At 36.0% G+C, this 26,020-nt stretch overlaps 1 protein-coding gene across 3 annotated transcripts in view; it reads right to left on the bottom strand.

Moving 5' to 3' along the window:
• EDIL3 (EGF like repeats and discoidin domains 3) overlaps positions 1–26,020 on the bottom strand; it is a 434,019-nt gene that overhangs the window by 115,280 nt on the left and 292,719 nt on the right. For all 3 annotated transcript variants that reach the window (XM_003920781.4, XM_003920782.4, XM_074384070.1), the window contains 3 exons: positions 8,322–8,477; positions 6,873–7,017; positions 2,470–2,654 (listed from right to left, as the gene is read on the bottom strand). In XM_003920781.4, the coding sequence (XP_003920830.1) occupies positions 2,470–2,654; positions 6,873–7,017; positions 8,322–8,477 (486 nt within the window). The remainder of the gene's footprint in view (positions 1–2,469; positions 2,655–6,872; positions 7,018–8,321; positions 8,478–26,020) is intronic.

The following is a 26,020-nucleotide window of genomic DNA, read 5'->3' as shown; positions in this document are numbered from 1 at the left end:
ACTCATTTATTCACTCAAATCTTTATGGAATGCCCACCACGTGTCAGGTTAGTTAGACGCTGAACAACAAGTTGAAAAAGTCAGCACAGGCATGGTCTCAGCCTCTTGAAACAAACAGCCTAACATAAAAACACAACTTCCAATACAGTGGGAAAATGCTATGTGACAAAATTACAGAGGATGTAGTAGTATACCGGAGAGAGATTTTAAGTCAGACGTGGGCAGAATGGATTTGGCAGCAAAACCTTCCCAGAGAAAGGTACAGCCAAACTGAAACTGAAGGATTTAAATACAACAGAAGGCAGATAATGTTGGGGGTAGAGTCTCTTTCCATTCATTTCGTATAGCAAGAGGACATTTATAAAGGGATGAGAAGACGGTACTTGGTTTAAGTGCAAGCAAATATAGAAGAGTAGGATAAGAAACGAACTGGGGCCAAATCATGCAAAAACTCTTAGGCTATATTAAGGAACTTGCACTTTATTCTGAAACAGAGGGAATCATGAAGAGTTTTAAACAACTGAGTAAGAGAATCCTATTTGCCTTTGAGGATAAAACACACAGGAGTTACAACTTAAGAAATGAATTTTTAGAGAGTGAAACCAGAAATGAAAAAGCTGGTTAAGAGGCTTCTGTGAAAGCCATATGAAAGAGGGTGGTAGCACAGATGATGGACGTAGCAGTGAGGATGGTAAGAAGGGACATGATCTTCAGATATTTGAGTCATTTTGTCATAGCTGAAATTACCAATACTTGCAAAATCAGTTAATGTGAGTGCATGGAGTTAGTGAAACAGACGTTAGCAGGAAGATAATGGGGAAGAAAAGGGTGACCTGGAAAGGATATTGGGGAATATCTGCTACAAGGATGGAGGAGAATAGAATCTAGTGTAAGCTAAACCAGGTAAAAGGAATATTTTAAGCAAGAGGCAATGCCTTAAGAGCTTAAACAGTGTGTTGCTCACTGATGTATCATTACCACTTATCTTGTTATGTGATGCTTTCTACGTTTACCAGGTTCATCACAAATAAACATCACAAATAAATTTAATTTAGTAAGCACTGCTACTTATAAGGTTGGGTGCTGGGATGATATATCAGAAGACATACTCCTTACCTTCAAAAAGTTCAGAGAACAGTAATAGGAGAATTATGATTACCCATAATGTGTGCTAGCTAATGAGAATTGAATAAAGCTCTACATCAATAAAGAATGTTAAGGGAAAGTAAGAAAAAAGTGAGTATTTCTACTTGTGAGTATAAGAAAAGAAAGGCCAACTGAAGAAAAAACTGAAAAGAGAGGCCGGATGTGGTAGCTCATGACTGCAATCCCAACACTTTGGAAGGCTGAGGCAGGAGGATTGGTGGAGGCTGGGAGTACAACATCAGCCTGAGCAACACAGTGAGACACGTGTCTCTGCAAAAGAAAAACAAATTAGCTGGATATGGTGATGTGCAGCTCAGTCCTAGCTATTTGGTAGGCTGAGGCAGGAGGACTACTGGAGCCCAGGAGTTTAAGGCAGCCATGAGCTATGATTGCACCACTGCTCTCCAGCCTGGGCAACTGAGTGAGCCCTGTCTCAGAAAGAAGACAGGAGCAGAGAGGAGAGACTATTGCAAATTTCAGGTAACTTGATAAGAAGAGTTACAGATTTGGAAAATCCTGTTTGATAGGGGTGCAATTCACTGTTTTAAATTGATTTCATAGTTTCTGGAAATGCAATGAACTACTAGAGTTTGTAAACTCATGAATACAGCATAAAAATCAACAAGAAAGAACTTGTATATTTCACTATAAAGTGATCTTATTACAGAATTAAGTTGTCTTACTTTTCTTTGCCACAGAAGCCATTAACAAACCTGTGCATATTTAAACGTGCTCCACAAGTAATGGAATTTCATGAAGATTGTTTTAAAAAGCACTGACTGTAACCTCACGTCATTTGCAAATGATAAATAAATTCTGCAGTATCTATGGTTTCCTTCTATAAGCAAGATCCATTTTGAGAATATAATCAAACATCTTCATTGCTTAGCAACCACAGGTAAGGAGCTAACATGTCACAAGTCATGATTCTATGTGTACAGTCTGCAGGTCAGAAGCATGATTTCAATACCCTTTGGATTCCTGCTGTCATGCTTTCAAAGCCAATATTAACACAAAACATTAGAATGGACAAGAGTTAAGACGCAAATGCTCTCCTAATCAATCAATTGACATACACATAGTGTGATCTGGTACAATCTCCTGCATCAAGCTGACAGTAGCATCTGTAAATCAACACCAGCGTAAAAATAGCCCACAGACATGCCTTCATAAGAAATTTGTGTTTCACCAATTTAGTTAAGCTGAAGATGAAGGCACATTTAAATTACCATTAAAGTAACGACTCTGACATTCACCTAATCAACAGTAAATCTTCGAAGAAAGATAAATGGTGGGTAGTGAAACAGTTCTGGAAAATTTTACCTGTAACCATTGTGACTGGTCATTGTGGCCAGAAGTCCAGGCATTCACTTTGCCTTGCTTGTCCAGCCGAGCTTTCCTTGGTTCCCAAGTGAACATGTCCATGTTGAGTGTTCTGAAGATGCTGGAGGCAGTGATCTGATAGTCTTGTATATGTCCTGATTTCATACCCAGAGGCTCAGAACAACCTGAGAGAAAATGAGAAATCTCCATGAGAAAAACAATGTATTATCCTGGAACTTTTCTGTGTTCATTTTGGATAGGCAAGAGAAGATTAAACATAATGCTATTCATTCCTCCAAAGAGAAAGCATCTAAATTTAAAAAAAAAATCTATAATCAGAAATAAATCTCAAACAAAATCGAAAAACAAGATAGTCAATTCAAGCTATTTTGTCAGAATATATTTTGGAAAAATTGAAAACAAGACAGACAATTTAAACTACTTTTCTGTGACAGATGATTCTGCACAATGAAAACAATCTTGAAATGCTCTCTCCTGTCTCATTAAGAGAGGGTTCCCGACTGCTCCCTAGTTTTCAACACTTTCATTGTGTCTTTAAAAATGGGATATTTTATCCCATTTTTTTTATTTGTTTTCATATTACTGCAAATGAAAATTCCCTCAGTACAAAGTCATTTTCACAAACTGCTCCACTGTTATATTTTAAACTGAATAGTATTTTGTTTTTCAAGAAATATGTTAATCTTTATCACTGATCCTTATAACACCAAAATGGCTTCTTCTGTAAGACAGGAATCTAATATTTACTGAGTGTACACCATGGGCTGGGCATTGTGGAAGTGTAATTTAAACTAATAGATAACAGAAAATAATAAGACGATTCTACCAAAATTGGACTACTCCTGGACAAAACTTTGATAAATTATTTTATTTCAATCATATTCAATAACCTGTATAGTTTAGGTGTTTTTGTTAGATTCTAAAATCTACCACATATAGTTTTTAGTTTAATATGGTAAAAATTTTGGCTTGCCTGTTCTTGAAAAATTATACGCATGTACATATGTTTTTGTATGTATGTATATACACACAATTTCCCAATCTTGAATTGCAACTGTGACAAATGCTCTTCACAAATTTTGTAATACAGGGCATGATTCTATCACGAAACAAGCCAGGGGCTGAGTCTATTAAATTTTGGTCAAGTAATTCACAAGGTGAGTTTGATTATCAAGGAAGCAAAGATGAAAAGAGGACACTTCTCCAACCCAGTACTTTCTCCTCACAATCTACTGTCCCATTTTCCAGCTGTGTGGTCTTACCCTGTTGTTTAATTACGTTCTGCCTCAATTTACTCATCTTTAAGATGGTGATAAGAATAGAAACTACCTCAAAGAAGTGTTCTAAGAAATTAGTTAATAAACATAAAGTACTTAGAAACACTGCTGGCACACAGAATTCAGTCAATGTTAGCTATTTGTATGATGTCTGTAAAACTCATCTTGACAGGTGGCAATGCTAAGTTCTCGAATATCAGTATATCAACAAGTACTAAATGATACTTAATAATTGGGTACAGTTTCTAAAACTAGACCCTTTTGACAGTCTAAACTACAAAAGAGGTGCTTTAGAACTCTTCATTGATCAGCAACTCTTAGCTATAACTAATTGCTTTCTGTCCTGGTCAATCTAGATTACTTCCTCCTCCTTGAGGCTCCTCATATTTCCCTTCTCCGCCATCTATGAAATGCATATCCTATGAAAACATGGAAAACATGGCATGGAGGGCTGTGTGTCTTAACACGAGTGCATTTTGGTATAGGAGATACGTATCTGAAGCCTCCTGATTAAAACAGCTGTAACGCCTACATGTATATTCTGGGTGAAAAAAAATCATAACAATTCTCTAAGATTATAGAAAGTTCAACCAGCCTTAATGGCATGCTGTTTATCTTCAGGAAGTTAGTTCCATGCTAACATGCATTGTCTGCATTGAAAACTGACTTGTTCTTTTATCCCCATCTTTGCCTCTGCCTGCATCCCACTCCCTGTCTTTGAAAACCTTGCTTAGTTTGCAGGAGATACAAAGGAAGAGGAAGTTGTTTTCCTCTTTTTGTGATATAATATAGTATAGAATTAGTAAATGGAAAAGGAATGCCTTACCTTTGACCATTTCTGCTTAGCCGTAAAATTCGCTTCCTAGCCATTCTGTGGTCAGGCTAGGAATTATTATTTAGAGTATTTAGCTCTAAATAATAGAGCTTAGCATTATTATTCTTCTGAGTATTTAGCTCAGAAGTGCCAAATAATTATTTGTTCACAATGAATATTCCTCCTCTAATTATGGTCATAATCTTATTTCATTCCAAACATCTTAAGTCATACCTCTTTCAGATAGTTTAGGAGATGATCTTTAGAAGTGTCTGGGAAGAGATTATCTGCTGATCTTCTAGGCAGGGTGAAAGATTTTAACAACAATTCACTGAATACAATAAGGATTTACAGTGTTCCACTGGATTGTGGAAAACAGTTTGGTACATTACATTAGTGTTTATTTCCAAGTGTTACAGTTAACCTCTCTGCCAATGTACCTCATGCCACAAATTTTACTTCTTATCCATATGATTTCATGCATATAAATTAATTAACTCTTTTTACCAGTGTGGCTAGCACTTGAACAAAATGAAGTGTTAACAATTAAATTGGTATTTCTGTAGTGAAGAGCTCTGGTTTTTAAAAGCATCTATTCTCTGCATGCAAGTTCATAATCAATTTGCTGTGCTGGGAGATGCAGCACTGCTTCCTTCTGAGAAAATAAAACCTGTAAAATGTCAGGTGTAACCTCTTGTCAAACTTGGAAGTAAAATATATTCACATCTTAGGGGCGTAACCGTGCCATATATGAAAGAATGACCCTCATGAATCAAAAGACTGAAAAATTGTGGAAGGTGATGTTAAGCAACTAAAAACCATGTGGCTTGCAGCAAACCTCATCATATTGTAGCTTCCTCTTGATTGCTTTATGATAAATGGCTTATGGATGACACTGGTCTGTGATGATATAGTGACATGGAATACAAACACTGTACAGCAATAAGTCTGCTAAGATTTACTGGATCTTAATAACCGGAGCAAATAAACTGAATTAAATTACCAAAATAAGGAAAAGACCTCTGTTAGGATAATTGACGGTACTAAAGCAAATGTTGGTTGCTTTAAAAAATACACCAACATAGAATATGAAAATGTGATTCTTAAAATAGGTTCACTTGCCTGTCCAAATTACTCTAATTCTTAAAATGTAATGGGCTTATTAAAAATCGGCCATTTTAATAGCAAATTTTATTTGCTTGAAAATCATTCCTTTTCAAAGCAACACAAATAAATCTAGGAAGAGAAACGGATATAAAGTATGCACTTTAACCTATAGGTAACCTCTTGAAATGAATAAAAAGCTCACAGTTGTCTCTTTGTAGGGACTTTTTCTCCTATTTTTAATTAAGTATTGTTTTAGGTTTGGTAAAGGTTTTTCCTCACTTCAGGGTTACATTAAAAAGTGGAGCACACACACACTTCTTGTTTTCTTCACAGTTGTTTGAACGAAACAATTTCAGGTCACTACGGCAAAGATAGTTTGTAAATTGTGATGCCAGAAATATAAGAACAACTACCAAAAACCATATAACAAGTGAAATGCCTAGACAAAATTTTCTATTTCTTTCAGAATCTAGCTATATTGAAAAGGGGCCGCTGTAAGATCCACACATTAAGTCTTCATCTTTATATCTAGTATTGATGTTCCTGGGGGACTCTGAGTCCTTTGATGGATTATCCTTGAGCTAGATAACCACTATTTGTACAATAAGCAGGTTGCTAGCTAAGAATGATCCAAGAATGCATTTATACTAGCAATCTTGGTATTGAAATATTGTCCCCTTGGGAAGAATGATAAATTTACATGTTTCATAAAACCTAAAAAAAGTTCTTAGAGTAGACAAAGATAAAGTTCTTATGGTAGATGGACAAAGATAAAGCTTACTTTTCTTTGTCATGTAGCCTAACCTTAACTGCAATTTCTGAGTTCAGCCAGATTCCAGTTTTTACTGAACTTTTGTTACAAAACAGAAATCATAGTTATTATGCAAAACAATGAGACGCATCTAAAAGTAACAAGTTTCCCCTGAGAATTTCTTGTGCTTTCTTTGACCACTCAACAAAACACGTTACTCTTTCCATATTAATTCTACCCTTTAGCATGTTTTAGAACTTCTTTATTCTCCACATAAGCACACACTGGTTCTCCCTGAATCATGTTGTAGACATTTTACAGCAGAAATAAATTTCTATGGTTGTTGAATTTGCAGGTTAGTAACAGGCTACATACAAATATGCTTTTTTGTTTTCTTTAAGTAGAATACAGAAAGAGTTAATATGAAACTTACCTGACAGTTCACAGCCAAGAAGTTCCATTCGCAAAGTGCAATGTCTTCGACAAACTTGGGGATAGAGTCTTACATACTGAGCTTTTATGGGGGGTGTAAACGAGTTAGCATACGGAGTGTTGTTATCAATGTTTCCACGAAACACCTATGTAAAAACATAATACAGAGTTTAAAATTATTCATTGCAACAGCTTCTTTACCTATTTTTACATATTGACCCTACCTTACCGAAAATAATCCTTCAAAGATCAGATTACGTAATTTGGGAGTATGGAGCATTTGAGAAGTACCTTGCCATGAGGAGTGAATATAAAACCCATACATAAAATTCTAATTAAAACTGTAAACCGCTGTGGCCCATGATATGATCTATATTCCACAATGATGATCTTGTCAATTTTAAGGCCCATCTTTCAGAACCAGGGAAGTGCTGTTCTTTTTTGAGAAATGGACACCTTAAATCCTTCGATTTAATCTGGGACTGTCTGTTCATTTTACTGCTTAGTATTCATACTGTTTGAGGCAGGATCTAGTCTTTGCTACTGCTTCCTGATCATCCAGTCTCTCTAATGCTATGATCAGATTTATGATGCTTTAAGGTTTGACTCATCAAGATTACATCTTTATAAACTAGTCCCAAATAATTGGATAATAGACTTAAAATTCCTTATTAAAATTTCCAGCTAAAAACTATGTTTGCCTCTAAAAATCAAGTACTAAAATGTGTCATTGTAAATTCATTAAGACTTATTCTTATTTTACTTTTTATGTAAACCAAAAACCTTATTTAAATTCATTTAAGAGCATAATTTAAAAAATATTTTATATAATTTATTAGAGTCTAGTATAATGTTTGATTTTAAATGGAATGATCTGCAGTCCTGATATTTTTAAATTAAATTTTTTTTGATGAAGAACTAACAAGAATTGAGAATATCATAGAAAAAGAAAAGGAGATACTGAATATTCTAGCCAATACCTCTAAACTATTTTATTTTGCTAAGTAACAGATCTTTTTTCCAATATGAAGCATATGAAGATACATATCTTTTCTATCATTTAGTGCTTTTCTTGCTTTTAAGATAATAGTTTTGATTAATATAATAGTTATTTCATTAAGAAATGTGTTAATCACAAAAGCAATAAAAATGAAATAAAAATCTATCGTTAAAATAAAGCTTAATTGTCATACAAAAGACTATGTCCATCTGTGTCAAAGTATTTGTAGTACCACCAATTAAAGCCTGTGAAAATCTTAAATGTCAGCCACTTTACATTTAGGAATTGTAGAAATGTCTACTCCCTTCACCACACTAGCCCAATTAAAAACAAGAAGCAGTGATAATTTAGTTTAATCAGCATGTCTTCTCCTGAAAACCTTGTCATTTGATAATAAATGATGATCAATGACATTTTACTTTTAAATTAAGTAGGTTGAATCACTCTTACCATGTCTTCATTGGTGCCTTTGACTTTGTACATTGCCCAAGTCTTTCCATCATTACTGTAGGCAATTTTGTAGGATTTTATATACTCTGGGCTTCCAATCCTCTTGGCTCCTTGGGTAATCACACCAGTAACTCTCATTTTCCTTTGCAAATTTATCTGAAAAGACAAGCATAATCAATAATCTCATTGCTTTCAGGATAAGAAAACTGAAAACATGAATTTTAGGAGTGGAACATTATTAATGCAGGTTAATAATAACATAAAAAGCTAATAATTTTCATGTAGTTTTTACTGATAAATATTTAAAATAGGCATATATTAAGTTTAGCTTCAGAATATCTTTCTATAATGAAATACTATTTTTAAGTAAACAAATATTTGTGAACAGGCTTTGAAAAGGGCAATATGCCTCAGAAATGCAAGTATAGAAAGCATTTGGTTTCGCATTATATGCAGATGTAACTTAATAAACTGAAAAATGGAAATATTCTTTTGTCAAAGTAATCTCAGTGTCATTATAATAAATTTCTATTGTCAACATAACTGTTAATGTGTATAAACTGATTTAAGCTTCTAGAAATTTCCATTTACAATAAAACGTGACAATTTCACTGAGGTCTCTGAATACCAGAATTTTAAAAAGTAAAGACAACAATGATGTCAAAATAAAAAAAAAATATCTCTTCAGTTTCTGTACCTTTACTCTGCAGTCTGTGGTAAATTTTTTTAAAAATTAAATAATTGCTTTGCTTTTTTTCTTCATTTTATTATATGTAAAGTCTCTAACTGGAATTTTCTGTCTCCATATTTTCTCCCCATTCCAAACCACTTTACAACAGTTTGTTTCGGGAGTAACATACAACAAATAATATTGTTAATATTCTTCTCATATTTAATAGAGATATCTTTTTGACACTTAATATTTAATAACACTTAAATGCCACAATGTAGAAAAGTTCCTTATTCATATATGGTAAACATTAAAATGTGTTCTATTCACTTTAAAATGCCTTTATTATGTCTATAAAATCTTTTATATGTTCTTGATAAATTGCTATAAATCACCAAAAACACAAATTGGAAAAATTTAAATATGTCATATCATGATATTAAGTTAATGACTCAGAAATCATTTTCCAAAGAAAACCAGAAAATCTTCAGATTTGTTCAAGTGATTAGAGTTTTCCTAGGATGAGTCTTTGAGAGTTAGCATTTAGGTACTCTATCACCATTGTTTCTGAGTCTCCTAAAGTCTTATTTTCCATGTTGAAACCTCATAAAGTCCCTCCCTCAACTATTGCCCACAAGATGATTTTCAGGCTTAGTCATATATAAAGAAAATCTGTTTTTGATTAGTAAAATTTTTGTGTTAAAATCCTGGCCCTATGGTCGCTTCAGATATCCAAGTTTGGTTTTCTCATTTCAATGTTCAGATATTACACAACCATTACAACCACCAATACATTTTAACTCCTATTCCTCTTTGGAGGTTCAAAAAGACAATATCCCTCATAAATGTAAATTTTACTTGCTACTCTTAATATTTATCTACATTTATCTACATTAGTCCTTTAAAGATTGATTTTGAAGTTTTAACTGTGCAACTTGAAATAGGGAATGTTTGAACAACAGTTTATTTCAGTATGCTAGGTAAATTATCACGTTGCTATGGGTCACATTCTTTCAGTATTTTATTCATGATGACTTCTTTTTTTTTTTAATCTGAGATCTTTGTAGTCTAAACATTCCCAATACATACAACATACACAGTGGAAAGTTTGAATTATGTTTTCTCCCATTTTGGAAGCCAAGTTTCACATTTGATGTTGCTGAACATTCCTTTTTCAATTATCTTTTATCTCATTTCAATTATCTTGTTTATACCTCTTGTAAACAGCCAAATTACCTTTGCTTGAGTTTTGGCCCATGAGCTATAGACACTAATTTTCTAAAGCTTTAATTGTAGATGCATAGCAGTACCAAAAAATAAAAATCTGAGTTTATATCCTTCTCTAAATCATTGCAAATAATGTAAAAATTCTGCTTGCTCTAATATTTAGAAGCTCTACATATATATTTTAGGAAGATGGAATTGCAGTTAGTTATGCATCACCCAGTTTGAATTGTCTCTAGTCTAACTTTTAGTAGATATTTGTAATTAAATTTTGGCACTGTTTCCATTAAACACAAAACTAAAATAAAAAAAAATTTATAAGAACACAGGCTCAAGATCACTAAGTTTTAGTAATTACGGGTTTTAAAGTTTTGACTTTACATGTATCTAGGACTATTAAGCTTGGAAAATAAGATATTCAGTATAAAGAAGCCAAGCTGTCACCATCAGAGTCATACTCAAATTTAATACCAGTTAACTATGTAGCCATAGAAAATAAACTAAATAAGCCTTGGAGGAAATATATAGTATGATTTTGGAAACACCTCCACTTACGAACATCTGCAAGTAATTCCTTTTCATCCCATTCCAACATTATTTTGTGACTTCTTTGTAAAATAACAATGACTAAAATGTGATCTTAGCTTTATTCTCCCTGTATGAACTATCCCACATACTATGTAAAAGGTCTATTGAGGATTGCATCAGAAATTTCTAAACTATTCTCTATGAGCTTGATGGATGCTTGAAAAGGGAGTAAAATATTTTTATTTATGTATCTGATTTGAAAGAAATTGTTGTTCCACTGGATGGTAGGTACAGTGCATATCCTTACAAAGCAAAAGTGCATTGTAAGATATTTTCAGCAAATGTTGTCCTCCTACATTAATATAAATAGGAAAGAATGATAATCTGAATTTAGAATGCTTAGAACATATGCTAAGGGTATGCAGAAGGGAGGAACAGACTGATGGGGGTTTCAGTCCTGGTTTTGTCACTTCCAACCTACGTAATTTTGAACAATTTTTCTAAGCTTTTTGAAATTTAATTTCCTCTCTTGTAAAGGGGGTTTTAATAAAATATGTGAAGACTATATGATATGTATGTGTAAAATATTAACAACGTCTGTCACCTACAAAGCTCTTAGAACAACTGTTTTTTTGTTTGTTTTAAGTTTTGTTTTTTAAATGGAAAGAAATATTTCCTTTACATCTTCTGCCTTTAACCGCTCAATGCCAGAAAATCTGGATTTTGAGAAGTGTATTTATAAGAGCTGACAATCATAATGATTTGGGAAGGGGACAGGGACATGCTGGGAGGAGAAGGGTGGGGACCCTGGCGAGGGCTGTGCCCACGGATCTAGGCGAGGACAAGCACTCGTGTTTTCATGCCCAAATGTTTCATTTTCCAAAGCCACCTGGTCCACTATGCCACCATCCTGTGCCTATAAAAACCGCAATGCCCTAGTGGGCACATACACAGGCAACAGGGCATTGAGAGGAACACACCAGCAGAAGAGCACACAGGTGGCCGGTGGGCGTGGAGAGGAGCAGAGGAGCAGAAGAGCACACTGCCAGGCACCAGCAGACGCTGGCAGGCCATCGACTGGCAGAACGATGTGGACACCAAGGGGGAATTGGCCAGGGCAGTTGGAGGAGAGTCCTGCCGCTAAACAACCCAACTCCAGGGAAAACCACCTTCCCACTCCATATCCCTTCTGGCTCCCCGTCCACCTCACTGAGAGCTACTTCCGCCACTCAGTTAAAACCTTGCACTGATTCTCCAAGGCCAGGTGTGATCTTATTGTTCCAGTACACCAAGGCAAGAACCCCGGGATAGAGAAAGCCCTCTGTCCTTGTGATAAGGCAAAATTTCTAACTTAGCTGATTAATACAAGCTGCTTACAGATGACAAAACTAAAAGAGCACACAGTAACACGCCCAGTGAGGCTTCGGGAGCTGTAAACATTCACCCCTGGAAGTTGCCGTGGGGTCAGAGCCCACGCTCCCCCACGACCTGCCCATCTGTCTCCTCCCACTAGGGGTTTTGCACAGTGAGGCACTGAAGAAGAGAGCCACACCCCTGTGAGGGGAACAAGGGAACTTTTCCTGTTTCAATAACAACCATATGAAGATAATTTTGCAAACAACTTCCAAAGCTATATTAGGGCTACTGTGGTTAAGTGTGTGTATATGTGTGTTTGTGTGTGTGCGTGTGTGTGTATTTAAATCTAATCATGAGCTTTATCAATGGGGGCAGAATTAATGGGTTCTTGACAAGACAGCAACTAGCATGGGCTACTGGCCCTCTCTCCTGAATCCAGCACTTAAGATGCCCTGGGACAGAACATCCTTGAGCAGGCTTTGAAATTTATCAAACTCTAAAACAAAAACTATGGTAAAGCCTTAGTGTAAGTGGAAATTTGAGATCCCAGTGTATGTTTGTGTGTCTGGGCTTTATCGAGGGGAACTCAAAGGGCTCATAAACCTTATCAGGCTTGGGAAGAACTTTCTAGATGTTCTATTTCTTTTTCTCATTCTCATTTTCCTTGTTGAGCTCTTCCTGATCTACCCAGTTTCTGCCCACTACCAGTGAGAAGCAGTGGAAAAACGTGGACCTGACTTAGACGGGAGTCTGTAGACACTAGCAGGCCTGAGTGTTGTACCCTCTGCCCTCCAAATCCCAGTTTATTGACTAAGGAGATAAAACAGAGTGATGAGGTCCTGGTAAGAGCAGTGTCTGAGGCAGATGAAGTCTTTTGCAGGAAAGGGGGCTGCAGAGTCCGAACAGATTATAACTCTGTTATGAGGTATCCTCTCTACACCAACTGAGTCCTCCTGTAGTAGCTCAAGCCGGGCCATAGATTTCACCCTTCCTTCTAGGTACATCACTAGCCAAGCTATTAATAACAAATTCTCTATGGAATGTAAACACAATGATCAAAAGGAAAAAAAAAATAACAGAACTAACACTAGAAAAAAGAGTAATCTAATAAAGAACAGATTCAGATTCTAAAATTCCAAAGAAATCCCTGAGAAGACAATGGCTTTCTGAAACATAAGACAGGAACAAGTATATAAATAAGAACCAATTGGAAATACTGGATAATTGGATATAAAAATATAATTGTCTAAATAAAATTCCCAATGGAGTGGTTTCAATAACAAAGAAGCGAAGAGACATAGCTGAACAATAGACTGGTAAACAGCAAGACAGGGTTATAAAATACTTTCCAGGAGGGAAGAGGATGAGCTGCCAAGATTGCTCATAATTGGGGGATGATGCAACTAACAATTTACTTTGAAAATTCTGGAGAAGTAAGAAATAGTAAAAACTAATTTAAAAGTTCTGCAAAAGTTTGCTTAATATAAGATCAACATGTAACTATCCTACACCAGCAATTATCAACTGAAAATATAATCAAAATAGTGTGATGTTGGCAAACATTGAGACATATAAATAGAACAAAATAGAAAACCAATAAATAGATTCAAATATGTAGGAAAATTTTGCATACGATAAAAATGATATTTAAATGAGAGGAGAAAAGACAGAGTATTAAATGATTGGGTTGGGACAATTTGATAAACTTCTCAAATAAATCTAGATCATTGTCTGTTACCCCATCTAATAATAAGTTCCAAGTAAACTGCACACTTAAATTTAAAAGAGAATCAAATCACAAAATAATCAGAGGAATACACAGAATTAAAAATAATCTCAGAGATGAAAATGGCTTTCTATTCATGACACTAGATTTTAAAATGCTATGAATTAAAGTAAAAATTTCTTCATGGCTACAAGCAAAATAAAGTCAAAATACAAATGACAACTGGATAATAGACTTTTATAAATTATATCATAGCAAATGATTGATTCATCAAAGATATTAGAATACACGTATTGATAGGTAAAACCAACTAATGCAAATGAAAGAAATGGGCAAAGGATTTGTTTAGTAGCCATTAAAATAAATACATGTGGACTTTAAACATATGAAAAGATACTCAATCCTGTTCATAATACCAAGTAAATTAAATCTACACCAAGTCATCATAATTCACCTATCAAAAACAAAAATTAAAATGTTGGAATATACAGTATTGCAAAAATGTAGAGAAACAGGCATGTTTATACCAATGACAGTATAAATGACATAGTTTTCCTGTGATAGTATAATGACATAGTATTTATGAAAGACAATTTGGTTATATGAAACAATGATGAACATTCTCTTTAACGCAGCAATTCCATTTTTAAAAGTATAAGTAAACTGATGTTGGCGAAAGGTTATTCCCTACAGCATTGTACATGATAAAACACAATTTCAACAATTAAAAGTATTTATCAATAGACATCTAAGTATTTTTATTATGAGAAAAGTACAGAAAAGAAGATATTATTCACTTGTAAAACGTTAAGAACAAGAATGAAGGAGGAAGGGAAAAAGGGATAGAGGGGTGAGAAATAAATGGAGGGATGGTGGGAGGGAGAGAGAGGGAGAGAGAGGGAGAGAGAGAGAGAGAGAGATAGAGAGAGAGAGGTATCTTAGCATAATGCTGTGGAAAGAGTACTAAGACTTCAGTAACAGGATAGAATGGCAAAACAAAATATCAGATAATATCAAGTATTGGTGAAGTATTCTGATGTTGATGATGGGAGTGTAAACGATTAGTCATCTCCATCTATTTGTTTTTAATAAAATTAAGTAACTCTATTTCCGGGTATTTTTCCCTGAAAAACTTTTGCATACGTGCTCAAGAAGAAATCCATACACATATCTATTATAATAACATTCATTTTAGCAAAGGAGAGCAGCTTAGGTGGATATCCCCAGAGGAATCAAATATTAAAACATAAAATGTGCCTGTGTGTATGTGAGCTCTCACACAATAAATATACTTTCTAAGAATCACAAACGATGAACTGGATTTTTATATGGCTATCTGAAAAACATAAGAATGTGTGAAAAAGAAACAACGTGGTTAAGTACACAGAATACCATGTATGTAAATTTAAAAACACACCTTATAATGTAACAGCATGTATTCCTCAATAATTGACTTCAACATGAAGGTAGAATGAAAGTTTACACATCAACTACTAGGTTGTGCTTACATAAAGGAAGAGGAACAGGAAGGAAGGAGGAAAGAGAGTAACAATTTCCTTGCTCACTGATGATAATAGTGTGCCTTGAAATAGGGAGGTGCAGTCTTAAATCAGTGCTGGCAGGTGATATCCAAATTGAGGGCAAAGTTATTGAATTCTCTCATTTACTAAATGTATGGCCATATTACGCAATAGTACAGTTACTTACAAAAGTGACAGGAGTGTTAAATGCAGAGATCCTAAATCTCTTGGAATTTCCTGGGTGACAGAAACCTCTTTTGTTCTAATGTGGTGACTCTTGACAGGCTCCTGAAAAGCCTTGGGATGGGAGTGGTTGCCCAGGGAACCAATCATGTAATTAGAGGGTTGGAACTTCAGCCCCACCCCTCAACCTCTGGGAAGAGGAGAGGGGCTTAATACTGGGTTGACCATTACTGGCTAATGATTTAATCAATCAGGCCTAAATAATGAAACCTTCCATAAAACCTTCAAATAACAGGTTTCCATCAGCTTTCAGGTTGCCGAATTCACAGAGGATCCTGGACGGTGTCACATGAGAGAGGGGAAGGAAGTTTCCCCCATCCCTTCCCCAGCATCTCACCCTATGCTTCTCATCCGCTTGTTCATCTACATCCTTTGTAATATCCTTTATAATAAACTAGTAAATGTGTTTCCCTGATTTCTGTGAGGCATCCTAGCAAATTAATTGAACCCAGGGAGGGTGTCATGGGAATCCAATTTACAGCCAGTTTGTCAGAAATATAAAATATAAGTGACAGCTTACTATTTGCAATTAGTGTCTGAAGTAGGAGAAAGTCTTGTGGGGCTGAGCCTTTAACCTGTGGAGTGTGCAGTAACGGGGTTAGTGTCAGAAATGAGTAAACTGTAGAACATCCAGTCTGTGTCCACTGAATAAATGGTTATTAGTGGGAAGAATCACCTTTTCGTGACTAGAAGTAAAGTGTTAAATGTAAGAGTAGGAAATTTTTCCCCCCATCTCAAACAAGTCTGTTTTCAACAGGTCAGAGTGAAAACAATTCTCCTACTAGGGCTTTTGCTTGGGAGCTGGCAACACAAATGTGCCTCAGGCAAAAAGAACAGGTAACCATCTGTTTTGGGTGATACCAGAAATAACTTGAGCTTCCCAGCCAGTTCTAAATAGAGTCCCAATGATTTGGATTGCAAATATGTCACTTAAGGGATAAACAAATAAAGACACAAGTATGATCACCAAGCTTCCAGTTAAAAAGCACAGTTAAAAAGTTACAGGGATTTGCAACTCCCTTGTTCTTTCACATTATCTTATTAATATAAAGTATTTTGTCAAACGCATCATTAACACATTCTCTGAAGAATTGGGTGATGAGAAGCATCATGAACACAACTACGGAGAAATACTTTGAAGGTGTTTAAGGACAGAAAGAGTAACTCAAATATAACTAGTCCTAGTGGCTACAGTAGAATCTCTCTTTAACCACCTCCATCTCAGCAACAACCTGCCCACTGACACTCTTCACTGCCACTGTGAAACATACTGGCTACTCTACACATCAGACACATTAGGCAACTGTCTGCTCAGCCAACTGTCTTCTGTTCTTGCAGATGAATTCCGCACTAATCAAGGGTTATTTGTGTTTGTTCCCCAATCTGTTTTCTTTTCAAGTTGTGATTGTTATTCTACTTATGTAATTTAATTAAACATAATTGATAAAATGTGAGTGGAAAAGAAAAGTTTTTTTTTTTTCTATGAAAACATGAAAAAGCTTGCCAACAAACCTCAAAAAGGCATAGTACTAAAAAGTCAATAATACTGGGATAAGTAATTAATATCTAGGATTCTATACTGGAATAATTTCACCAATTTGTTTAAACAAAGAAATAAAAACAAGTTTCAAGTATGCATTGCTTGATGTAGTTTATGGAACATGGTATGGAATTTAAATGCTTTTTTATTTCAATCAAGGTTTTTAGTAACTAACCAAACAGTAGTTCTGTCGCTCCAGATAAGAGGACCCTGAAACTGCTATCCTCCATTGTTCTGAATGCTGGTTAGCCTCTGACATGTGTTCAATTAACTTAACTGTCCTCTTTGAATAACCACGGGAAAAAGAACACATATGCATAGACATAAAACTATAATCTCTTTATGATTCTCTGCACCTGAGAAAACTTCCAATTAAAGTGAAACACCCCATTCACTACACAGCATGGAACAGAAGCAATACACCACCAGGGGTGAAATCTGTAAGCATTTCCAGGAGTCTGGGCCAGGTATAACCATTTCCTCCCTATCTCCACCTGTTTCTGAAGGGCTTCCACTATATTGTACTCATCTCCCCTCTCTTGGTACTAGCTGTTAGAGTTTCTTCACATCCTCCATCACTCACAGCTATACATTCAGGAGTGAACTGAGCTGTGGCTACATGGTTTTGAAGACTTCAGCTTGTATATTAAGTATGATGGAATGGTAAATATTAAGGTAGTCTCCTGTCTCCATCCAGGATGGTAAAGAGTTAGCAGGCAAGTGAAAATGGATTGCCAGCTGTGGTCTCTGACTTTTTTGATCCAGTATATTATTTGCAGCATGCAGATAACAACAATGCCAACAGAACAGTTTCCAAGTTTTGCTATGATGATACTTGTTACCTTTCCATGTGTGAAAATATTATTGGTAGTGGTAGCAAGTGTCCTGATATTTTAAATGCTGATTTTGGATCAATTAAACATCAAGACAAAAACAAATACCACAAGTAAAAAGTCAAAAGGTACTTCTGGGAAACAGAAACCTGTGATGTTCTTTATTTTTATGCACTGAAGATAAAAGAAGTCTGCAAAGCAAACAGGCACCCTATTACAAAAGGCCGCATGTTTTCCAGGATGTTAATTTCTAGCATGGTAGAATGTGAATGAATTAACCAAAAAAAGAAATAAGAGAGCTAAACAGAAGGAGTGGGTGCCTTTGGAACCCCTCTGCAGTAGATATTATCAAGGGATGATTTAGCATTCTACATTCTTTGTGTTCTTCTGGCATTATCGTAATCCAAATCTATACGATCTTACATTTGCATTTCAAAAATAAAATAAAAAGACATTTTAGGAATTAAATTGCATTATCACATTGAAATATATTGATATATGTTCTGAAAAATAACAAAAAGGGTGTTTATTTCATGGTGTTCCTTGATAATTTAAGTTTATAATCCAAAAAATATGTATGAATTAGCTAAATATTGCTTAGTTGTTTCTGTTATTCAGTTGTTACTATAGACCTAAAGGTAGCTGCTAGGAATGTTTTACACTGAACTAACCAGAATACTGAATGTCACACATATTAGGAGTAAGTTTTTAATATGTTGTCCAAAATCAAACCCATATTGGCAATATGGATCTCATAACACGTCCCCTGATACAAAAGATTCACTGCAGTCTGCAATGAAGTTTCCCCTGAAGAGGGTCCTATCTTTTAGTCCTTCCACTTGTCTGCACATTTCAAGAGAAGGGATCAATTTGTAATTTGCATTATATTTCCATGGGCATATGGGTACTACACTTAAATATTTAATTATTTAAAAAATAAAATTGGAAAGATAAAATAGCTTAAACTGTTTTAACATTCTGAACAATTTTATGAGTGAATAGATTCTGAAATTTGAAGTCAGTGTTTTGCACAGAAAATCAACATTTGGGACTGGACTTACTGGGTTTGGGACCTCTACTTATTAGGTGTTAAGGATAATGGTGGTGCTAGGAGAATGCTGGAAAGATGTGAAGCAAAATCTGGAATTGGGAGTCCTGTATTGTCTTTGGGGTGTGCAGAGAGGCTCCTTCTTTCTAGGTGTTGATCAGTACAGTATGATCACTGAGGGCCAGAATTGCCTGTCTTGACCACAGGATGTTAAAAGAAAGAACAATAAAAGTTTTGTTTCTTCTAAAGTTTTGGGATCTTAACAGTAGATGACTCTAGCTAAGAGCAAGATGTTTGTCTTCTGAAAACAGGATTGTAATCCACCTGTCCTCGGGTACTAGCTAACATAAACTTGGGCAAGTTTTTTAACCTTTGTAAGCCAGAATTTCTTCATCCGTACAACAGTAGTAAATTTTATCTAACTCACAGGGTTATCTGAGTTTTAAAGGTGTCCCTTAGGTACGTACCCTGCATCTTTAAGTCTTCAACGGTTGGTTGTTATCATTACCATTCTTGCTCAGAAAAGAGGGAAATTAAGTTTATCATTTACAAATGTAGAAAAAACATGAATAGCGAAGAACTAAATGATTTTTAAATTCACACTAATCAGGTTCCTTTTGACTTTTAAATAATTAACTTTATTTGAAATGCTTTTATACACATGATACAGTATTTGATTTGTTCTTTATTGGTCTTTATATTAACTCTAAAAGATAAATGGGCTGATTCTGGTCATCAGTATGGTACAAGTAGGGGAAGAAGATGTGGAACTGTGGTCATCTCTGCTCCCTTGGAAGTAAGAGCAGAATACACAGAGAAGAACCAAACTCACAACCTCTTAATAAAGTAGGAATATATTTTACATTTTCAAAAAATAAAGTTTCAATCAATTCTATATAGCAAGAAATAAACTATTTGAAATGTAGGAAGAAAAATATAGAGGCTATTTCATCGTTTAAAAATACTAATTTTGCTGAACAGGTGTTGGCAGTTAGGAAATCTTTTAAAAACTCACATATTCTATATTATATGAAGTATTTTATTTCTACTTCCTCTAAATAGCATAATATAATCTGATCTAACATATTCTAACCTTGAAGAATAAATTATTTTTAAATGAGAGAATATTTTTCATTAATTTTTTGCTTTCTTTACTTTGATCTAAATTTAGAAAACAAATTATTTTTAATGATCAAAAGCTACCTCATTCTCATCACTGACCAGACTCTTTCATATAAGAATTGCATCTGTAACACCAGTTTTATAGTTAATTTTATAAAGAGTGAATAGAACAATATATATGTTTCTGGCATTCATGATTTCCCACAAGCTCATCACAACTTATTTTTCCAGCAGTATCTCTGATTATTATTACACGTGCATTTTGCTTTTAAATAACAGCTAAAAGTCTTTAATTCATCCAATTTTTTGCACGTCTACAGAGTCCAAACACTACAATAGACACATAGAAATCTATAAAGACAGGAGAAATCTTTGCACTTGTCACATGTAATCTAGAAAAGAGAAGACACACAAACAACAAATTGAAACACAGAGAAGAACATTATAAATGCTAGCGGGACAAACACTTTTGCCAGAGTAAAAAATGTATGTGCTTTAATTTAAAGAGGTGAAAATCACTGAAGTTTTGAAAACAGAGAATGATCTAAGAATGGAGAAAATCTATAGTTTGATTTAAAAAAAAAAAAAGTGTAATTTACTTTGCATAATCTTGAATGTCCTGATAACATAAAGTATTTTGTTAAAATTTTACATAATTTAAAAAATTATATGAGTCTTAAGATTTGGAGTTTATGATTTCTAAATGTAATTATGTGAAACATAAAAACATATGAGTTAAAACACGCCCCTTTAGCTCGGAGGAGTTTGTTATTACCCACCTTCTGAAGTCTACCTCTGTCAATTTGTCGATCTCATTCTCCATCCTGTTTTGCACCCTGACCGGAGAAGTGCTGTGATCATTTGGAGGAGAAGAGGTATTCTGGCTTTTGAAATTTTCAGTGTTTTTGTGACGATTTTTTCTCAACTTCATGGGTTTCTCTACCTTTGATCTTTGAGGCTGATGACCTTTGGATGGAGTTGTGTTGGGGGGGGGAGGGGGTCTTCTTTGTTGATGTTGTTGTTGTTGCCTTCTGTTTGTTAGCTTTTCTTCTGACAGTCAGGCCCTTCTTCTGCAGGTCTGCGGCAGTTTGTTGGAGGTCCACTCCAGACCCCTGTTCACCTGGGTATCACCACTGGAGGGTGCAGAGCAGCAAAGACTGCTGCCTGCTGCTTCCTCTGGAAGCTTCATCCCAGAGGGGCACTGGCCTGATGCCAGCTAGAACTTTCCTGTAAGATGTCGACCCCTGTTGCAAGGTCTCTCCCAGTCAAGGAGGCATGGGGGTCAGCACGCACTTGAAGAGGCAGTCTGTCCCTCAGCAGAGTTGGTGCACTGTGCTGGGAGAATTCTCTTGTCAGGATCAACTGCTTTCTTCAGAGCCTGCAGGCAGGAAAGACTAAGTCCCCTGAAGCTGTGCCTGCAGCTGCCCCTTCCCCCAGGTGCTCTATCCCAGGGAGATGAGGATTTTATCTGTAAACTTGGGACTGGAGCTGCTGTATTTCCTTCCCAGATTCCGTGCCCAGTGAGGAGGAATCTAGAGAAGCAATCTGGCCACAACTGCTTTGCCATGCTGTGGTCAGTTCCATCCAGTCCACATTTACCAGCCTTCTTAGCACTTCCAGGGAAAACTGCCTACCAAACCCTCAGTAATAGGAGATGCCCGTCCCTTGACCAAGCTCAATCAACCCAGGACGACTTCAGACTGCTGTGCTGGCAGTGAGAATTTCAAGCCGGTGGTTCTTAGCTTGCTGGGCTCCATGGGAGTGGGACCTGCTGAGTGAGACCACCTGGCTCCCTGGCTTCAGCCCCCTTACCAGGTGAGTGGATGGTTCTCTCATCTCACTGAAGTCCAGGTGCCATTAGGGTACACAAAAATCTCCTGCAGCTAGCTCAGTGCCTGCCAGAACAGCTGCTTCAGTTTTGTGCTTGAAACCCCAGGCCCTGGTGGTGCAGGCTCACAAGGGAATGTCCTGATCTGCTGACTACAAAAATCTGTAGGAAAAGCGTAGGACCCAAGGCGGATAGCACGATCCCTCACTGTTTCCCTAGGCTGGGGGAGGCAGGTCACCTGGCTCCTGGCATTTCCTGAGTGACCCAATGCCCCACCCTGCTTCTGCTTGCTCTCCATGGATTGTACCCATGGCCTAACCAGTCCCAATGAGATGAACCAGATACCACAGATGGAATAGCAGAAATCAACGACCCTCTGTGTTGGTCTGCTGGGAGCTGCAGACCATTGCTGTTTCTGTTCCGCCGTCTTGGCCCCTCCAAAAAGGGCTTCCTTTTTTACATTTAAGAAACTGTTAAGGCACTATCATATCCTGCCTTGAATCTAGTCATGAACGTGGTATTTTGCGAACTCATATTAGGTATGAGACAGTTCAGTTCCAACTGATAGAAAACCCAAACTAACAATGTCTTAGAAAGAAAAAGGCTTCTCCTTTGTGTAAATGTGTGACTACACAGAAGGGGCTGATAAATCAGGGCCCTAGGTATACTCTGTCTTGTTATCCAGTGTATATACCTGATCTCATGGTCTGGAATGGCAGCCCCTGAGTTCCTGGAAGGATAGAGGCAGGGATGAAGAGGGGAAAAGAGGGTGTGTGGGGTACTCTCTGTTAAATAACGTTCCCAGGAACCACCATGTGACACTTTTCGCCATTTGAGAGTTACATGGCCACATCTATTGTTGGGAATGAGAGGTTGGGACACGTATTTAGCTATTAATCTCTTTACTATGAAAACAGATGGAAAGGATGTTGGGTAACAGTTAAAAGTATTGACTACAACTCTTAATAAATATTTGTTGAATTATTGAGAACGTGCATTTATTAATCATTGGCTCTGTGGCCAATACATGACTAAATATCCTTTGCATAATCTTCACAACAGCTTTAAGAGGCCATCTATTTTTGTTGACACTTTGTATATAAATAAGACATACGTTAGAGTGGCCCAGTAACTTTGTTCAAGGTGACAGTCAATGGTCAGTAGAACCCAGGATCACCGATCTTGAACATCCTCTTCCTTCCCCAAGTAATATAACTGCTTATGTAAATGTGCTTCACTTGCATTAGATTTAAACATCCAGGGAACAGGTAATGTGATTTATTTATACTCACTTTATTTATTGATTCATTTAAATATATTTACTGAGCAAGTAAAAAATGTTCTCAATCTTGGGGATATGAAAAGGATTATGATAGCACATTTGTTTCACTTTATTATGAAATGTTAGTCATTAGTACAAAGTGAGCCCTCATGAAGCTTACCTAATAAACAATATCTTACATAGTCTAATTACTAGCTGTGGCAATGGCTGTGCTTGAAAAAAACAAGAAGCTGTGAGAACATATATTAGAAGAATGGAATCTAGTCAAGGGGGAGAATAGGGTTAGGGAAAGCTTCCCTGAGGAATTGGCATCTAGACAGCAATTGGCACAGAGGAAATAATAAATACATTGAATGAATGAATAAATTCATTAATTTCAATGAAGTTGGGGGTCTCTTGGGAATATGTTTTTTTCTAAGCCTGGAAGAAAAGAATGAAGTACCCTTCAAGAAGTCCAATATGGCTGGAACTCACAGAGTAAATTCTTCTCATTTCCCAAAGCATAATTGTTGAATAAAATCGAGCAGCTTTTTCTCTCTCTATGACCACAGAATGAAGTAGAAAACTTTCATATCAGATAATTGGAAATGTTTTCTCTACTCCAGTAAGCTCCACATGGGCAGAGAGAAGTTATATATTGCCCAAATAGCTCTGTACAAATAGTAGCTGCTCAATAAATATTCATTCTTCCTCTGTAGATTGGAGACTCAGAAAAACATTCCAAAAAGTATCAGAGAATGCATTGATGTTTCAAAATTTATGTGCATCTTTCCAAATCCAGGTTAATGCAAGCTCTTAAAAAGAAGAAGCTAAGATTCATTGGCAACATATTTAAATGTTTAGGAGTTTTTGTTTCTTTTTTGTTTTGTTTTGTTCTGTGAGATAATCACATTTTGGTTTAAGAGCTTCCGGAAAGCTGACATTATGTAAAAATACTGGCTTAGGTTGGGCTCCTGCTAAGAAAAGTAAGATAAAAATATTCACACATACTTCTAAAATTCAGTACTTTATCTCTTAACAACACTAATGATAGTAATAAACTAAGGAGAACTGCATTGAACATAGTTTTTTTTAATCTGAGAAATGAAAATATAGCCCATGTATTATGAATTCAGAGAAAGGTTTCAAAGTGATTGAAGCATTAAATATATAACAGAAGCAAGAAAGTCTGAGAGCTTATTTGTGGGGGGAAAAGAAGAGCTTTATTATTTTTTTCAAGTGTGAAAATCACAACAAAATAAAATGATCTATACTAAGTACATTAGCATTAGGATGAAATAGCTACTACTTTAATTAAATATATCAGTTCTGGAGAAGACAGCAGTAGCAGCAGCAAAAACATTAAAAACAAATGCATGGAGAAAATGTAACCAACATATGATATAAAAGAGAAATGTTCCGAAAGAGGAATTAAAGGAAAATATATACACTTAATTAGCACCTCAAAGTTCAGTGTATCTCTTCTCTAGGGTCCTGCAAAATGCTACTTCCAAGACTATAGTCTTGGAAACTGTTTTGATGACAATGGAAACAGGAGAAAATGAAACTTTATTTAGAAGTTCCCAATTGTTCCCTACATATCTCTTTCAAGTCTAAGTGGATGTCACTCAACCTTCCACTCCAGTAGATGGGGCCATGGGACTCATAAATGGCCAATGGCTTAGCAGCAGAAGTGTCACTTGGCAGTGATGTCCACTTAATTCACTTCCACGCTCTATCCAGAACAGCAAATAGTTTTCTGACTTAATACTATACACCTTTATCAGGATTTTCCCCAAGTTAATCAAAAAACAGACCAACTCCTTCTCTTGTGTTTGATAGAAATCTTAGTAGTTAATGATGCATCCTCAATCTCTCTTATCATTTCATCTTTTATTTTTATTTCACAACAGCTGCCAAACTAGTTTGGGCCCTCCTTATATCTGCCTCTGGGCAGTTAGCCATAAAAGCCTCCTATCCCTGCTCATAGGCTCCCTTCTCTCTAAAGCACAATTCAACAATTACTCAATTAAATTTTACTGAAAGCTTCATCAGCACTAGGCATTGTGTTAGGTATTCAGAACACAGACCACTTACATGCCATCTTCCTAAACTCCAGTTCTGACAGTGTAAGTACCCTTCCGTAATCAAGTGCCACCTTAGTCTAAATGTGATGTACTTTCACATTTTGGTGTCTCCTTACCTTTCCAATCTTTCATCATCCTATTACCCCTCAGATATACAACTCTTCAGTCTAACGAGACCTGACTCTGTTTTCTGTTGAGCTTTCTCCATCTCCATTGCAACTTCGTTTATTCTATTTCTGTCTGGAATAACACATCTTAGGTGAAGCATATCTCTCTTTCTAGACTGTGAGATCCATCAGGGTAGTGATTTCTACATTTTCTCAGGATAACGAATATCAAAATTCACTGCGGGTGTCTGTCTATATGTGGTCCCCTGAGTTCCAACTCTCACCCCAATTAAAAAATTTTAAGGTTGGGAAGCATGTTTAAAAAGCTCTTCAGATAATTTTTATGGCAAGTTTGAGAACCATTGCCCCAGGCTAGAGATAAACTAACTGCTTGTTTAAAGAAAATTCAAATTTTATAGGATATAATAGTTATTTAACATAGCCTTAAGACAATCCGAGGCTGCCCCACACTCATTAGCAGTGTCCACTGTGCCCCGCAAAATAAAAGGGAACTACCAAGATTTGTCAAAGAGAAGACAGTGCAGAGGTTACAAATGCTCTAGGGCAGCCCCTCACACCAGCTGCCGGGGTTTGACTCCTAACTTT

Source organism: Saimiri boliviensis, chromosome 1 (genome assembly GCF_048565385.1).
Source record: "Saimiri boliviensis isolate mSaiBol1 chromosome 1, mSaiBol1.pri, whole genome shotgun sequence".
NCBI classification, from domain to species: Eukaryota; Metazoa; Chordata; class Mammalia; order Primates; family Cebidae; genus Saimiri; species Saimiri boliviensis.
Note: the sequence above shows the minus strand (reverse complement) of the source record. Positions and strands in the feature narration are given on the sequence as shown.